The sequence below is a fragment of the Embiotoca jacksoni genome, unplaced genomic scaffold, assembly GCF_022577435.1.
Source record: "Embiotoca jacksoni isolate LCO1_2020_lvr unplaced genomic scaffold, fEmbJac1.0.p SCAF_13, whole genome shotgun sequence".
NCBI lineage: Eukaryota > Metazoa > Chordata > Actinopteri > Embiotocidae > Embiotoca > Embiotoca jacksoni.
The window spans coordinates 16282749-16301167 of record NW_027185263.1 but is presented as its reverse complement, the minus strand read 5'-3'; the positions used below and the strand labels follow the sequence as shown (position 1 = coordinate 16301167).

Here is an 18419-nt window from a genome sequence, read left to right as displayed (position 1 = left end):
AACAACCTTCCCTCCAAAATGAACACCGCCAATTTTGATTTCTTATTTTGCATTAAGTGACAGGAACACAACCTTTGTTAGAACACACACTAACCTTGGATGCATGTTGTTGTTCTGACTGCTTTATGCAAACTTGCATTCATGCAATACACTCCCATAACGAGACCCGTCGAGGCGTCTCTGCCTTCTCGACTGCTTATTTAGCAGTTAGTTCCCACTCCAAGTCAAATGTCTAATTCCCTAACCTTAACAGTTGAATTTCCATGACATATAATCAACAGAAAAACAGACAAAATTGAGCAACATTATTTTATTCCCAGCAATTTGCAAGCTTTATTTACTAATTTATAGATGTTTTTAGTCCAAAAGTAATTTTTTAACTGATTAAACGATAAATTGATAAAAAAAAAAAGATGTGTTATTAAATAGGAACAAAATGAATAAATTTCTTCCGGCTGCCTGTAACTAAAGATTCTCCTCCACAGGGCTGCAGCAGAGCAGCGATGGGGGCAGCTTCTTACTGCTGGTGTGGCTGTGAAGGCTCCCTCTCCCTTATATTGATTGATCAATAGTGGTTTTACAAACTTTACATCTGGATTTTCTGTCTTTTACTGTAAACACCAAATGTTTGTCATCATTTTGTAGCCAAAGCTCCTAAAATTTGTATGTTTGCTTTCGTTAGCAGCGACAGGAAAAAGCTTATCTTGACTGAAGTGATAGTTAATGAGAGGGAGGAGGATAAAACCATTAAGGAAACAAGGACGATAACACGACTTTATGGAAAGTACTAGATTTTTGTAATTGGCAACTAAAATGTGAACGTGCCACTAACAAAATTCCAGGACATTCCATAACTTCCATGTGAGGAATCGACTTTTTATAATTCCCTGATATTCCAGAAATTGTAAGACCAGTAGGAACCCGTTAGGCTGCAAGGACACTGTGATAAACAAAAAAAGCAGGCTTTGACTTTACATCACTTGTGCTGATATGTGGAGGATGGATTTTATTTCTGTTTGAGATATCTGTCTCAGAAGTTTCTGCCACCAACCAAAAACAATGGAAGTTCTGCAACAACATCTCCAGAGTCAGTGTCTCTGGTTTTTTTGGTGTAAATTTAGGTGACTGTGAGCTGTGTACTCACATGAAGGACCAGGGTGCTCCTGGTAACACGGTCAATCGGCTTGTAAAGTAGAGCTGTGGGGGAGAGAAGAAGAAAAAGAAGAGGAGAGCTGTGAGTCAGGGTTGATTACACAAAAGATCATACATGCAGCAACACAGGCACATGCGCGCACGCACACACACACACACACGCACACACACGCACACGCACACACACACACACACACACACACACACACACAGTAGGTCACAGTTCCACCGCTCAAACAAAGGACAAACACTCAGCTCACACCGAGTTAAACACAGCACTTATATAGTCTGACTGATGATGACTCTAAGGTCGACATTAAGCTTGATGACACGAACATCCACACTCCTGGATGTTTCTTTAGTAGGACGTTCACTTCATCCCAACCTCTGATCTCCCAGCAGGGGAGAAAGTGCACAAACACCATATTATTGTTATTTAAATGTGACTCAGTGTGTGTTGTTCTGTAGATTGGAGGAAGGGGAATGCAGCAGTTTGTTACAACACAGTGAAGGTACACACACACACACACACACACACACACACACACACACACACACACACACACACACACACACACACACACGTTTGTGCGCAGGCTATTTAGTATGCAGTCCATCTCTGGGGGTGAAGCTGCCACCTCGTATTGGTTCTGAAACAGTTCCACTGCATATTTAGGCTGCTGCCAGGCAAACTACAGCCTGCCTGGACACTGCACTACACTGGAAAACACAATGATTCAAACACACACACACACACACAACACAAATACAGAGATGTATCTATAGAAAGTACAGGAAGACTGACACGTGCCCACATGTCACCCTTCCTGCCTCTACGCCAAAGTTTAAGCCTGCACCGTCGCACTTGGCCGCTCTCCCACCGGGGGACGGCTTTGCTGCTGAGGTAACAGCCGACACACATGACAGCTGTAGGTGAGAAACTCCCACAGACAGGGCAGAGAGAAGGATGGAGAGAAGAATGACAGCAGGAAAGACAGCAGATGTGAGAAGAGACGATCTGATGCATATAAATATGTATGTACGCAAGCAGAAAGTCTGTCAGAGCGGAGCTCCAGCAGACATGTAATGAAATGACAAACCTCTCAAGGTCTCACAATAATAACTCCACTTATGTCACGCAATACTGTAAAACAGATATATATACTATATACACATATAGTATATAGTATATATATATATATATATATATATACACAGTATATATATGTATATGTTTATATATATATATATATATATATATGTGTAATAATGTTGAAGAAAGTCATGGAAAGCAATAAAAATACAATCCACAAGGGTCTAAAAACATTTGGAAAGCAGCTGACAGAGTTCCACTCAGTGATCAAGCTAATCTCCATTTATTATAGTGAAAACTGCAGCAGCTGATTTTCAAAGAGAAGAAAAAGCCAGTCAAGTGAAACCGAGAGAAGTGAAGGACCTTCTGTGTGCAGGGAGGGTCGTCCCAGACAGACAGACTCCCACGGAGACATGGAAGCACAGCTACACTTCCGCTTCAGTCTTACACTTATCTGTTTAAACCATTCACAAATTCTCCCTTCAGTAAAACAGCACTACACACATCTTTTCTTCTTCCCTCCTTCCCTGCTCTTATTTTTTATGTTCATTCGCCTTTCGTCTCCAGAAAGAAATGAAAGAGCGAGAGCGGAAACCAACAGGGAACATGTTCCGATTCACTGATAGGGCATGTCATATTAAACTTTATATATTCAACACTCTCCGTCTCTATGCTCCAATATACATTCACGCACATGCAGATGCTGTATAAGACCAAAGAGAATCTTCTAGCAGGCCTTGTTGATGCTATTTGAAGTCTCTCCAGCCTCTGGTCATTAATAATACGGCCTCCATCGATGGTTCTGGCTCAGTGAACCAATATGGCTACCGGCTACCTCCGAGAGGATTTAGTCCAGAAGCTGCACCGACTGTGAGTGTCGTGAGCATCTAATTATGTGCGTGTGCAGGTTTGTATTCACCTCAAGTGCTTCAGAGAGGATTAGCTGACTTTGGGTTACCTGAGGTGCAACACAACTACCTGATGTTTGTACAGCACATGTAAATGCTCCAGGGTATGTTAGCTGTTAGTATAAATCAGTGCAATAGCTGTATTGATTGTGTCCTACTTCGTGCTCTGTGTCTGAACTACTAGTGTAATAACAATGCTTCCATACTGATGTTAAATAGCCTCACTCCACCCGCCTGTGGCTCGCAGCTTCACTGTGTTTAAAGTCTGGAAACTCTGTTCTCATGAAGGTTTGCTAAACCACTCTGCAGGGCGGACCAATAAGCCACTAGTGGGCGGGGCTAAGAGCTTTGACGGTGAAGTCAAGCGTTTGTTCCATCAGCGTAGGGCCAACCATGACAGAGGAGATGAAACATACAAACATTTAGGGCAAATCTAACAAACAAGGAATTTAAGCCGGCGCAAGAACGACGCCTAACGACACTCTGCTGTCTGTTGTTTACAGCTTTTGGCACACAACATCCATCACATGGTGGTCAGTGCTGATTGGTTACACATCAACCTGAGGTCTACGCCAGGAAGGATGCAGAAAAGTGGTGACAATCCTCAGTCAGTGCGGTCACACCCATATATCCTCACAATGAACTGATCCTAAGCAAGCATAATAATTACCGTGTTCACCGGTTTATTGTAAGCCTGCTAACGTGCTAATCAGCTCTTAACAGAAAGCGCAGCTGAGGCTGATGGGAATGTCTTGAGTTTCACTGTTTTTCAGTCATAAGCATCACGTACGGGACAAACACAAAGTAAGAAGTTAAAAGATCACTAAAGTCATCTTCATCATCTAAAGAGAACACATGTCTGTGCAAAATTAATGGCAAATTTAATGGAACTAATTAAATCTGCACAGGTTGCATCAATAACCATTATGCTCCTGGATGATTGATCATATATTGTACTGCTTTTGACAACATGAACACAGCAGCTCGCTTCATTCTTAACTGTTTTGAACCTTGGAAGAAAGCTTAAAGATCAGAAACCGTACTTTATATAAGTATATATAAGTATGAAATATCAGGCTACTTTATGTTCCTGGGAAACATCAGATCCTCAACACGATCAAAGATTAAGGATTTTTGCCAGGATGCTAATGTAAACAAAAATCTACTCTGTGTTTTTATTAATGCAGGAAACTGCGTCATCATTTTTGGCTTCATGTTTCTGGGGTATCCCACTGGTGTGTAATTTACAAACAAGAACAGAAACTGGACAGAGAGTCCACGTTCAAAGTCTAATGAAGAGGCCGAGGAGGGAGGCTGAGAGGACACAAACAGAGAAAGGGAGGATCAGATAAAGAGAGAGGGATTATTGGAAGTCGATGTCCGGTCGCAGTAAGGTGCCTCTGATTGGTCCTGCTCCCAAGGTCGCCTTGACGACTTGGCTGACGCGCAGGTAGTTCATCTTTGCTAACAAGGGGCCGGACAATGTGGGTAAAAAGTCTTTAAGAAGGCGCCACACGGCTTCCGGCACTTGGTGTTTGGCAAGACTCTCAGCTTCGAACGCCAAGAATGAGCCGTGAAGGAGGACGAGAAAGACGGAACAAGACTGATAAGAGAGAGGGAAACGAATAAAGAGAGCAGAGTGACAGATAGGGATCGGGCACATAAGGATTAAGGCATACAGAGGAAACGGTGGCGGCGCGTAGCAAGAGTCCCCATTTACATGTAAAGCAGGATGTCAGACGCTTGTTTGATTTACTACTTGTGTTTCTATTTGAAGCCATTCATTCAGGAGGAGGTAGGGAGATGAGACGGAGAGCTTTATGATCTGTCAACAAAAACAGCGACTGACTGTATTTAGATGAATACACAAAAGCACATGTCAGTTCATTTAGCTGAGATCCGGTTAAATCACCTGGAACGTAAGAATAAATGTGGATGGATGCATTCAAGGCAGGTACCATGATAAATATGGAGAGGAGGCGAAGCGGCACTTTCAGAGTTGAGATTCCTCGACTGCATCGCCAGGTAATTAAGGAAGTGTAATACAAATAGTAATCAAAGCAGCTGCCTGGGGTGCTGACAGACCCTGATTGTTGAGGGAATATGAAGCTAGTTTCACACTACTTAACCGCCAGGTAGAACAATAGCAGAGGAAACAACTGCCACGGTCGTCTTAAAGAGTATCTGAGCAGGAGAGATGAGAAAAGAAAAGGAACTGAAACAACCGGGCCGGTTGAATCTTCCTCATTTACATAAGTTAACACTTCACCGGTACATGCCTGAAAACACACCCAGCCTCTCTCATCCTGACAAAACCACGCCGTTTACTCATCATGTTTGCTTATCATTGCATAAATTCAACGACATTTCCCCCGTTCCCTTACAGCATGAGGCCCGGTCCTTGGGTGTTCAGTATTGTCTATGAGGAGACCTTAAACACAATAAACGTGCCCGGCTTTTAAACAAAGACACACTCGTAGAGGCTGAATATTCTGTCTGTTACAAGACAGTTGTGCTTGTCAGTCCATATCCCAGAGGATCATCACTCTGCAGCAACACAAAAGCTACAAAAGAAACTAATTTTACCGCCTTCTTAAGCTGGTACGGCACATCAGTGTACAGAAGAAGCTACATCAAGGTTTGAAATCATCAGCAAGTAGAAACGATTTTCACATCAGGAGCATAAAAGGTCCACATGTCAGTCTGACAGCTTATTAATAACTGTCTCAACTTCACAGCAAACACGGTATACCAACAATCTACTGTACAATCAAAGGCGTATACATCCTGGCTCAAAGACAAGAGAGACAAAAGAGACAAAAGAGACAAAAAGACAAAGCTCCAAGGTGGCAACATCAAACGGCAGCGGCTCCTATCATGCAGACGTTACCGTATGTGCAGTTACAACACAGTCTGAGGACCAGAAGCACCTCCATATCCCTCTCCTCTCCTGACTCCGCTCTCCTGCTCACTGCCTCCTTTCTCAGGCAGAGACAGAGAGAGAGAGACGGAGAGGGAGAGGGAGATAGAAGAAGTGTGTGTGTGTGTGTGTGTGTGAGTGTGGGGGAGAGAGAGAGAGCGAGAGCGAGAGAGAGAGAGAGAGAGAGAGAGAGAGAGGGCTCACACATGCACCAGTTTGCCTCCCGAAGCCCACCACTGCATACACAGAGACAGGACTGGATTCTTAAAGCAGCCTAGACAGAAATGCACACTCACACAGAGACACATACACATACAGTATGTACTCAACTGGCACGGTTGTTTCAGTTCCTTTTCTTTATATATATATATTTACATACACGCACCCACGCAAACTTACCCTCCATTGATATAGTTGTGGTGCAATCTTTGGAGTCTTTTGGACCTTTTACTTTGAGGTTCTGCAAGAAACAGAGGAGTGGATGGATCAATTTAACTACTTATACACACACACACACACACACACACACACACACACACACACACACACACACACACACACACACAGAGTTCTGTGCTTGCTTGGCCGAGGCTGATTGAACTAATGAAGAAGTATAGGATCACTGCAGCAGGCTGAGACGACTAAAGGAAGCTGGACAACACAACCTGCCCAACGCAGTAAACCCGACCTCCACCAACACACCTCTACAGCGGATTTGGATTAAAAACCCGCTTTGACTAGTGGCCCACTGTGATATTGCATTTTAAAGCACCTCCACTTTGGCTTCAGTCCAGGAGAATCCAGGCTACATCAGTGTGTGCTGATGTACAGTAAACCTATTGCAGTCTAGACCTGTTGCGAACACCGCTGCTCATCTCTACCAGCTAAGAAGTGCTAACTCAAGCATATTACAACACAAATATCTGTTTTCAACTGGTGTTCCTCATAATAACATTTCCCATAAACACCATTGCTTCCTGTCAAAAAGAGGATGTTTCGATTCGCTTTGCTTCCCTTCTGTGTCGTCCTGCATTTGTTTTCTTCTTCACTTTACCGAAGAGGTTTATTATGATGGTTAAGGCAGTTGAGATGAATATGATACTGGTTTATCGTCTAACGCACTAATTATTATGTCAAGTTTGACGTGTTGTTGTTATAAAGCAAAACACAGTTACATGTCCTCCTACATCTCTCCATCTGCTCCTGGATCCTCTCATCACAGAGGATGAACTTACCTCAGATATCCTCTGGAACTGGCTGTTGGCATGGCTGCATTTTTCTGCTGTCTCCAGCGCCACCTTGTAGTTGTCCACGAAGGCCTTGTACACTCCCAACTGGCTGGCCTGGAGCACGTGAGAAGAGACACAATAAAAGACATTAGATATAGTCTATGTCTGCACCTGTCATTCCTTCAGTCGAGCCTTAATGCTGTGTTCTGGGCTGACGAGACAAAAAGAAAATCATGTTGGCGAAGAAAAAGCTTCAAAATGTCGCTCTCAAAGATAAAGATGTGACATTGATTGTGAAAATTCCAGAGTGAATGCACTGACAGGTATTTATTCACTTTGCCAACCGCGAGAGGGTCATGACGAGTTTATTCCATGTAGTAAAATATATCTATTAACATTATAATGTCAGAGTTATTTGTAGTAATTAATTTACAAAGTATTCTGAGTGGCCTATGAACCCCCAGTTTGGGGTCCACTTGCTATTGAAGTGGAATAGACTTGCATTAAGGTAACACCAGAGACATGAAGGGAAACAGACAGTGATCGCAGTATTTACCTTTCTCCCATTTCATCTGGGTCACAGATCCAGTGAGCAACTGGTTTACTGCCTAATATATTTACTATTACAGCACAACACAAGGATGTCATGGCAGTAAACCAAAATATATTGCAGTAAGCACAACGTGGAGTCACCTTCAATTATCTCCTCCATACGTTTGCATGCCACACAATCCAATTAAAATTCATACAAAGCTCTGGCAGATGAATTAATTTCTATTCTAATCAGAATTCTGCCACACACACAGACACACACAGACACACACACACACACACACACACACACACACACACACACACACACACACACTGTTAGTCAATGCACAGTCTAATCCCATTCCCATAATGCCACAGCACTGGTGGCTCAGTGCACTCCTCCTGATTGAAATACAGAGTCACCCTCTCTTTCCTCTTCCCTTTCATTAACAGCTCCTCTCTGCAGCACTGTATGTGCATTGTGACACAAGCTGCAGACCAGCAGTGCATGAATATGCATCCTGCTACAGCTATGCTTGAATGCCTGGGCTGAAGAGCTGACTGCATCCTATTAAAGCAATGAGATTGGATTCAGCTGAATAGAGTGAATGAGTTAGACTTGTTACTTTTGTCCTTTAACTCCCCGTCCTCCTATTTTCATTTCCTCTCCTTCCACTTCCCCTCAGAGTGTGAAGTGGAAAGTTGGACTCAGGAGGAATGAGGGAATCATCCAGCCTCATGTGGCATTTAAAAGATGCCGATCAATAGTAAGAATAGATGATGGAGAACGTTAAACAGATACGATGTGACATCATTTTAGTGCAAATCGGACAAAAACTTAAAAGATTTAAGGAGACCAGCGGTGGGCGAGTGTCACCATCCGTACATCATCTCATCATAACTGGAGACGTCTTTATATCAAACCAACTGTGGATGGAGAAGAGGAACCAACACGTGTGATCACTGAATTTACAAAGATAGAGATTTGGCAGTAACGCCAGAAAGTAGAAATGAGGCAGAATGACGTTATGATATTTCATCAGCTCATCATCACCAGTATGAAAGCTCCATCCGTCACTGCAACACCGACTCCAAACAGAGCGCCTTCACTTTAAGCAACAAGATCACAGGTCAAAGAGGCGGGTGGGAACAACTTGGGTCTGAGAGTGGAGGTGGGAAACAGAAGGAGTGAGGGGACAGTAGAAATAGACACTTTCTAACTGATAGAAACGACTGTAGATCATTTAAATCCTCGCTGACATGTTGGACAGCAGGAGGCTGAAGTTCAAGTCATTTCTAAAAATGTCTTTTGTATACAGCTCTGGATCTTCCGTTCTCGGTCTTGAATTTATTTCAGAGCACAGTTCATATAAATCTGATCAGTTAGACAACAAAGACCAGCAATAAAGCAATAAAACCTTTGGTCTGGTTTTCTGGAGTTTCCAAACGAAATGAATTCCTCTTTATGCTCATTTAAATCTTAACAAAGTCGGTTCAAATCATTATATAATTTGACAATCAGTCAGAGTGGAAACATATGTAGATATTTCAGTCATCAAACAATATTAGTTTTTTTTCCCACTTACATAAGATAATGTGAAGTATTTTTTCATCAGCTTGATGGATATTTAGCAATTAGCGATATCACTACATTGCACATGCTTGACTCCACACTTCCTCATGTTGCTAAGATACATTGTTCCTGCTTGATCTTTAACACTCAAACTTCAGGCAGTTGTGCACACAACTAGTAACTGCAGAGTACAATCAAACCAGTGAGATTTGAAACTTGAAACTGGTGCAATCACTAGCGCCTAATTTAGACTTGAATCCAACTCCCAAAGTCAGACATCTGACCCAAAACAGGCTGTAAATGTCACAACTAATATTCTGACCACTCCTCACACTTCTGTCCACAATGAAATACCATCATCTAGTAACAAGACTCAACAGCAGAAGCCTGAGTCCTCAGGACAAGAGTGAACAAACCAGCCAAGCTCGTAGCGCCACGCAGATTTACTTTGGCACTAAAGTGTCATTTTTGCGAAGCCAGACTGCAGAGCTTCTTCTGCTGCCACGCAGGAATCACAACATCCTCTAGAATAGCAGCAATCAGCTCCGGTGGCCTGTCGGAGCTGGACCAGTCTTTAGTTTATCATTGCGTTACCATACCAACATGATCTAATTTGCATTAGCATAAAGTACAATTGATGATGAAGGGAATCTTGTTGGTTTTGCAGGTCTTTGGTCTTTAACAAAACAGTACTGGATAAATTCCAGTTGATGGAACATGGGGCTCAATGAGGCATCACCAAACCTATTACAGTTCATCCTGAACAGGATATGTCTGCAATACATTTTCACAACCAAGAATTCGGGAACATCCCCTTGGGAGTCTGACTGTGTGTAACATCTGGCAAATGATAATCAATCCAACAACTGTTTCAATATTTCAGTCTGGACTGAAGTGGTGGTCTGACCCAACGCTGAGGTCCACAGAGCATCACCGGTAGCATGGCTACATTATGAGGAGGGAGTAATCCATTAACCCACAATGACACACAGTTGATAACTATTAGAAGCCAAAGATGGAGGCATGTCTTCAGACATTTGTTTTAAAACCATGACCTTACCAAGTTTAAACTCTTCCCACCTCCTGCCTTCAGGGACTTTACCTTTTTCTTGGACAAATGCAACTTTCTCAGTCACAGGCTGCATCTGCATCTTGCCTCAGAAAGGTGAGAAACCTGCGGCTGTCTTTCTCCCCCCTCTCTGCCTGTCCACTGTAACTCGGTCCCTCCGTGTTGACCTCCACGAGGACACGAGGAGCAGTGGGGAGCAGAGCGGCTAATTACGCCGCCATCTGTAGTCTCCCGCCGCCGCTCTGACTAAATGTTTTGTTGCCACGTGACACGCTCATGTACGCACATACATGCAACGCAGATGGAAACTGATCACTACACTAATAGGTGTCACTTGGTGCTGCGACTCCGCAGAGAGGAGGGGCCCTGAAAGGAAGTGCTTTAACTACAACTGTAGGAGAGGCCTTTTCTACATCAGAGCACGCACTCTGCTGCTCTGCTGCTAAACACACGGTGAACCGATGGCCCGCTGCCAATCAATCTCTCAGAGTTACTAACAAATATCTCAGTCAAAATTGACTCTTGGTACAATATCAAAACAATACTTGAGAAATGCATTCATATCAAATTAATTTGTACAAAATTATGACACAAGTTTATATCACCTGCTTTTAAACATACTCCACTTTGAAACATTGCAAGACATTTCTGTAGTGTCTCATTATATTGACGACTCAGCTCATCTGTGTTGTTGCACATTGTTCAGTACTGGAGAAACTACAGTAACTAGTAGTTACAGCTGTATTTATTCACTGGATAATTCGTAGCTTAGCTTGCTAACAACGTCTACAACCAGACACGGCTTCATCTTCTTCCAGACCCCCAACTGTATCGTGTACATTTAGGAATTTCTTTGTACAAAAACTTAAATAGATATCCAGAGTTTTTATGTGCCCTGTTGTCATGCAATTGAAGATGCACCAAGGTACAATTTAATAAACAAAATGAGCATCGATAGCTTCCTGTAACTAATCAAAATGAACCTCAGTAATCTGTGTAGTAAAAATCAGCAGGAACTTCTTTATTATCTATTTATTTATTGGCAGGTTAATTTCAGTATTCCTTCTTAGCCCTGTGTTTTACCCACTATGACCACTGACTTTGACTTTAATTGGTTGTTTATTTTATTGTCCTGTCTTTCAAACCTATATTTTAATGTGTGAGCTCTTGGATATCTGGATTTCTACCTACCTATCTCTCATCAACCAGTGAGCAAACAGGAAGCTGCAAACTTGTAGCAGTAACCCACCTCAACAGATTCAGCTGTGGCTGAAATGTTTCTGTAATACATCAAAATGTAGCTGAAAACTGAAACATGAAAGTGATTTTAACATTTTAATGTTTGTACTTCTGTCAAACCAAAAAGGTGAGAATGAATAAGTTGCTGAGTCACTGGTATGGGAACAGATGTGCTGTCTGTTAATGCACGTTTGTATGTATTCAAACTTATGATAACGACAGACAGAACTATATGGTCACAAAGTTGAAGATGATGATATGAACAGACCTATGATAACATGAAGAGACTGACAGTGTATTGTGTGCTGCTCCACATGTCAGAAAAGTCTCGTCCACTGAAGCTGACATTAACTCTCTATTTTAATCTGTCGCATTTTTAGATCATTTCTCAATCAGAGCTGCCAGCTCACAGAAACAAACACTGAATCAGAGGCCAGCGGAGCTAGGAATATTTTATTACTTCAAACAGTCAGTTCTTTTTTCAAAATACTAAAATAGATGCCAAAGTCTGCCTTGAGCTGGCACAACACTTATTCTTATCCTCCAGTCAAAACAACAATGTGCTCATGCCTTGGCAAAATGTCACAGGATCTCCTTCTAAGTGGACGTCTGATGAACTGAAATCTGATCAGTGAGAATAAATTACGTTCCTCTGATCCAAAAACATGGTGTAAACTAAACGTAGGATAAGATTCTCATGAGGCTCCCAGAAGTAAAATCCTACAGTATTCGAGAAGAGAGGCTTTTTTTCTCAGCTCCATTCTTTCAACAATAGTCCAGGAACACTGTGTTGTTTTGTTTTTTTAAAACAGAAGAGTTAAAAAAAAAAAAAAAAAGAGTACCCTGTTGTTTAGTGCAGTGGAATAGGTTATGCTTCTTAACCAGCTGATTCAATCAGCCCAATAACAACTCATTTGTCAGACAAAGAACATGTGTTGCTGTAGAACGACGCTCGTGAGTACAACACGGCGGACGCTGGATTGTTGGCCTTGAAGCCGATACTGATATGAGCGAGTACATAAATTCCAATATTGAAAATGAACCATTTACAGTGTCATTAGAACTAAATCAATTGGCAGTATTATTAGAATCTTAATAATATCCATACCTGTTCCTGACATAATGTATTTACAGGAAACTCAAGAAGCAATCTAAATTATTTCAGCCCCCCCAAAAAAAGGAATGATAATAATTGTTAAATCTGGTCACATCTTTATGTCTCAACCTATTGGAAACACTGATATATATGCTGTATGTGCAGTTTATAGCAACACACATTTTTGCAATGATCCTTCAGATGTGGTTATCAAACACTTTTGACAAAGATATGTAATGGAGGCAGGATATTTTACAGCTTATTGTCCCCACTGCTACCTGATACATTCATTTTAACTGGGACTATACTATACAATAACTATAAAAAAAAAAAAAAAAACAACAACCAGAAGAACACAAATAGAACAATTTATTATTTAGCCCAAGCATCTTTTTTTGGCTTTGTGTTCTGTAAAAAAAGTTTTCATATCAACAAACATAAATGTTGAGATCACTATCTGCCAATAAAATCAGCTCGCTGATATCAGTCGGGCTCTACTACTGATCGCTCTTTGAGCAGCAGGATGGAAAATAAATTAGACTGTTTTTTTTCTCTGTCTTCTTTCCATCTCCTGTTGTAAAGCGGGGCTCCGAACTTTAGAGCAAAACCTTGAGGCAGAGAAAAAAAACGTTTCACCGACACTTTTCTAAACAGAGAATTTCTCTGTCCGTCGACTTTCCAGTCCAGGAAAATTAAAAACCACATTATTCAGTCACCACCTGCCCACAGTGGGATGTACTCCGAGTTGACTAACGGGACAAAGCCTGTCACCGGTTATTTATGTCAATCCTCCACTGGTGCTCGCAGTGCCACTGAAGTTCACTTCTACTGATGAGTGCTTCTGGATTTCACACACTGAATGGGTGTTACCTTGTAATTTGACTTAGTATTTTTCCTACCAGGAGTCCACTTTCTTCCATCTCATTTGAAAGTTTCTGTTACAGCATGTTGCATCAGCCTGTCGACAGGATGCCAAACACACACACTGTACAGTATCTGCACATGCACAGCGTCTTCCAAATAATATTATCCACGACAAATCTGACAGATCTAACACACTTAGAGCCCAGCCGAGGCCTGGAGCTTCTCTCAATTTACCCACACACACATGTACACACACCTAGCAATGATGCTGTTACATTACATGCTGAGAGATCCTGTTTAAGCAGCAGAATCCAGTGCAAATCTGACAGGGTGATTCTGCCAAAGTTCTCAGGCTGCAGACACGCAGTCTAATTTAGACAAGTGATTTACAAACAGTGAGAAGCCTCACGATCCTCCATTTAGCAGCCATTTAAATGCACTCTGCTCATGATGGAGAGAGGGAAACAAATAGAAGAAGAGCTGCACACTGTAATTTCTGTGCACACGTCAGACTCACCAGCTTCTGGAACAGATGGCCCACTGTGACCTTCTCGTCCCACTGCTGGATGTTGGGTAAGAGGGCGTCGTAGAACTCCTTGTGGATCTCGAAGATGTCCTGGATTTTGTAGAAGATGGTCTCGATCTGCTGGATGGTCAGGACGGGCTGGGAGGTCGTGGCTGTGGCCTTCAGGGGACGCATGGGCTACAGGAAAGGCAAGAGACAAGAGAGTCAGTGAACATGACTCAAGTGATGAGGGGACACTCTTTATTAAAAAAGTCAAAAAATTAGGAATAATTTAGCTGTACCATAAGTACTATAAAAACTGATAAAAAAAATAAAAATGGGTTTGAGTCAGGCCTCATTTCAGAGCAGGCTGAGAGTAAAACTTGGGGCACTTAATGGGCCAATCAGAGGCTTAATAGGGCCGGTGATGGAGAAATGAATGTTTAAATGTATCACATAGTAATCTTAGCCTCCCTGCTTTGAAATTGTGATGTTTCTGAGCAGGCAGACAGCACGGAGGACCCTGAATTACAGTGAAAACAGAAAAAGGCTTCAGTGTCACTTCTCTCTGGTTAATGATGAGTCAGCCTCACACTGATTGTAGGGGGCTGGATGAGGGCTCATCAGACTATCCGGCTCATTTTTAAAGGCAGCAGACGCACTCCACGCCCCCAGCGTGGTCTATATATGACTATGAAGCAGCTGGCTGAAAATTCCTCATCTGGTAAAACTAATGTGTTAAACGGATGAGTGGATGTGCGACGACTTTCCAACTCCCTCTTGAATTTATCTTTCCATGTTACTGCTTACATTAACGGATGTGATTATAGAAGCATATATACACATTGATATTTGCTGCTGTAAAGAATTCTTTACCATTAGAAATGACTCTTTTAAAATGTAAAAGTATTTACAAAGCACTAGCTGATGATGAGCTACCTGCTAAATATAGCAAAATATAATTCTGTTGAGTATCATTTTGTTATTGCTCACATAAAATAAGCTTAATCAGCTGGTTTGATGGAGATCAGTTATGTTTCCATGAGGAAAAAAGGTTGGAGACCCCGGGTATACTGCATATATACTTTGAGTTTCTTTTAAAGTAAAACCTTACAGCCTTATATTTGACTCTTTTATGATATATTCCAACATATATCCTCTATTCATATCAATGACATTGAAAAGAAGAGGAGAAGATGTTTCTCGTTTTTGTTTTTGCTTATGTCTTATATGAAGAGTAATGTTTCCAAAAAGAAATGATACAAATGTTCTCGAGTCCAGTACAGTATCATGTGGATCATCTTTCTTTGTCTCCAGCGTTAAATCATTTCTCTCTCTTTTTTCATTTAGATCCAGTTTAAACTAAATACAGTGGACTTGTTAATGACTTAGCTCCACAGGTGTTAATACCAGACTGCAGTTTGCCATTAAAGTATCAGCACCTGCCGGCTAAAAGACATTAATGTGAGTCTTCCTAGATTTTGTCCAATTCACCGCCATAACAGTTCAGACAGAGATGACATAATGTCGAGGGTCAACAACACCTTATTCAACACTATTTTAGACTTCTGTTAACAAATCCTGGGCTTGCCTTTAATTTATTCGAGTAAATGTAAACATGCCAAACATGTTTAAAATCCAAAAACCAAAGTATGCGGTGTATTTCAGACGTTCTCTCAGCGGCTGAGGAAGTAAAGGAGGACAGGAACAAACTCGTCATTGATCAAACTGGACGTAATGACTTGTGTCGTCACTGAGGGCCGTAAGAGAAGGAACTGAGAGTCAGACCAGATTTCTACCAGCGTTACACTAGTCTTTGTTTAACTCGATGACTGAAAACTAAATAAAGCTTCCTGTGGTGCATCGGTGGAGGATTTGTACCGTAACTGCAAGAGTGCAAGGTCCACTTGTTGAATTCGATGATAAAGTGACTGCATGTCAGTCAGAGTGCAGCAGGATATGACATAGCGGCTTAACATGAGGAAGCATGTATGAACAGTGTTTCAGGAAACTGCAGCATCTGTGGCCGTTTTCAGTGTGACCGTCATCAACCACTGATCGTTTCATGATAGTTCACAGCAGCAGCACTGCACCATGAAGGCAGCCGTTTTGTGTGTGTGTGTGTGTGTGTGTGTGTGTGTGTGTGTGTGTGTGTGTGTGTGTGTGTGTGTGTGTGTGTGTCTTTCTCACCAGTAGCAGGGCCTCCAGTTGGTTGATGTAGATCTCCTCGCTGGCCAAGAAACCGGACAGCACCAGCTTCTTCATCTCCAGTCCTTTCTCTGTGTCTCCCTGCAGGATACAACAGACTTGACTGTAATCATGTGTTATGTATGGCGATATACATTTCACACACATGAACATACACAAAAAGATATCAAATATCCTTTGCTTACATATTTATATCCAGGGTTCATTTCTAAACAACGGCACATTAACGTACACTGACTCGAGCTCATGTCCTGCATGATGCAGTCACAACATCAGGTAAACATGAGATGAATACACACACATTCGCAATGTGTAGGAATGTACAGGTGCTGTTTACTGGGAATCATGGCTCATCTGAAAACATCTAAATGGTTTGCTTCCTCTGTGGAAACTCTCATTCCTCCTGCTTCCAGCCAGCTGGTGTATTTTGACTTTAATATCACAGAAGTCGTCGCCCTAATCGTGTTTGAGAAATGTGAGGCGAGAACAAAACAAGACACACACGTACTTTTGTCCATGTTTTGCAGAAAATAATACCCACAGCAAAATTATCTAAGCTTGAAAAGAGGAATATACAGTGGTGTAAAAAAGTGTTTGCCCCCTTCCTGATTTCCAATTTTTTTGCATGTTTGTCACACTTAAATGTTTCAGATCATCAAACAAATGTAAATATTAGTCAAAGATAACACAAGTAAACACAAAATGCAGTTTTTAAATGAAAGTTTTTATTATTAAGGGAGAAAAAAAAAATCCAAACCCACATGGCCCTGTGTGAAAAAGTGTTTGCCCCCTAAATCTAATAACTGGTTGGGCCACCCTTAGCAGCAACAACTGCAATCAAGCGTTTGTGATAACTTGCAATGAGTCTTTTACAGCGTTGTGCAGGAATTTTGGCCCACTCATCTTTGCAGAGTTGTTATAATTCAGCCACATTGGAGGGTTTTCCAGCACCAACCTCCTTTTTAAGGTCATGCCACAGCATCTCAATAGGATTCAGGTCAGGACTTTGACGAGGCCACTCCAAAGTCTCAATCGGCATGATGTCTATCTTTTGAGGATCTTTTGGTCTCCTTCACTTTGTCAGGCAGGTCCTATTTAAGTGATTTCTTGATTGAGAACAGGTGTGGCAGTAATCAGGCCTGGGTGTGGCGAGAGAAATTAACTCAGGTGTGATAAACCACAGTTAAGTTATGTTTTAACAGGAGGGCGCAAACACTTTTTCACAGAGGGCCATGTGGATTTGGATTTTTTTTCTCCCTTAATAATAAAAACCTTCATTTAAAAACTGCATTTTGTGTTTACTTGTGTTATCTTTGACTAATATTTAAATTTGTTCAATGAGCTGAAACATTTAAGTGTGACAGACATGCAAAAAAAGTGGAAATCAGGAAGGGGGCAAACACTTTTTCACACCACTGTAGCTGTTGCTATTCCACACAATCAGAGAAAACATTGGTTCATAATTCACATTCATGCCATTGTTAAAAATGTTTGTACTTTCCACTGAAACTGGTGGCTGTTTTTGTCAAAAGGAGCCAACATTTAACTGATACAGTGCCAACAGGTAAAGGTGATGTACTTGAACACAACCACAAGGAAAAAAAGGCATTTTCATTCATTTTTTCAGCAAAAATATCAGTAAATGTAATATATTTCTGTGGAAAAAGTAACAACACCTTTGGCATCTGATGCTCGTATTGCTCCCTTTTATCAGACATCACTCCTGGTAGGCGTTTAGTAGAATTGTCCACAAATTTCTGAAATCAGCTTGATCAAATGTTTGATCATTCTTCTGATGCAAAATCCCTTCAGCTGCAAGTTGTTTCTAGGTTTTCCTGCCTGTTTCAAATCCTTCCACAACATTTAAACAGGATTCAAATCATTCCATAACCTTCCATTTTTGCTTTTCCAGCGATTCCTTTGGATCATTATTCTGTTGAAAGATCCACTTCCTGTTCAACTTTTGGACAGATCACCTGACATTAGAGTCAAACAGTTAGCTGTATCTCAGAAGGTAGAGTGGCTTGTC

At 41.5% G+C, this 18419-nt stretch overlaps 1 protein-coding gene across 3 annotated transcripts in view; it reads right to left on the bottom strand.

Moving 5' to 3' along the window:
• abr (ABR activator of RhoGEF and GTPase) overlaps nt 1–18419 on the bottom strand; it is a 138914-nt gene that overhangs the window by 60382 nt on the left and 60113 nt on the right. For 2 of the 3 annotated variants that reach the window (XM_069146921.1, XM_069146922.1), the window contains exons 3-7: nt 16373–16471; nt 14195–14380; nt 7309–7416; nt 6473–6533; nt 1145–1197 (exon numbers count right to left, since the gene is read on the bottom strand). In XM_069146921.1, the coding sequence (XP_069003022.1) occupies nt 1145–1197; nt 6473–6533; nt 7309–7416; nt 14195–14380; nt 16373–16471 (507 nt within the window). Of the gene's footprint in view, nt 1–1144; nt 1198–6043; nt 6121–6472; nt 6534–7308; nt 7417–14194; nt 14381–16372; nt 16472–18419 lie in introns of those variants that run through there. The other variant, XM_069146923.1, reaches the window with a different exon arrangement.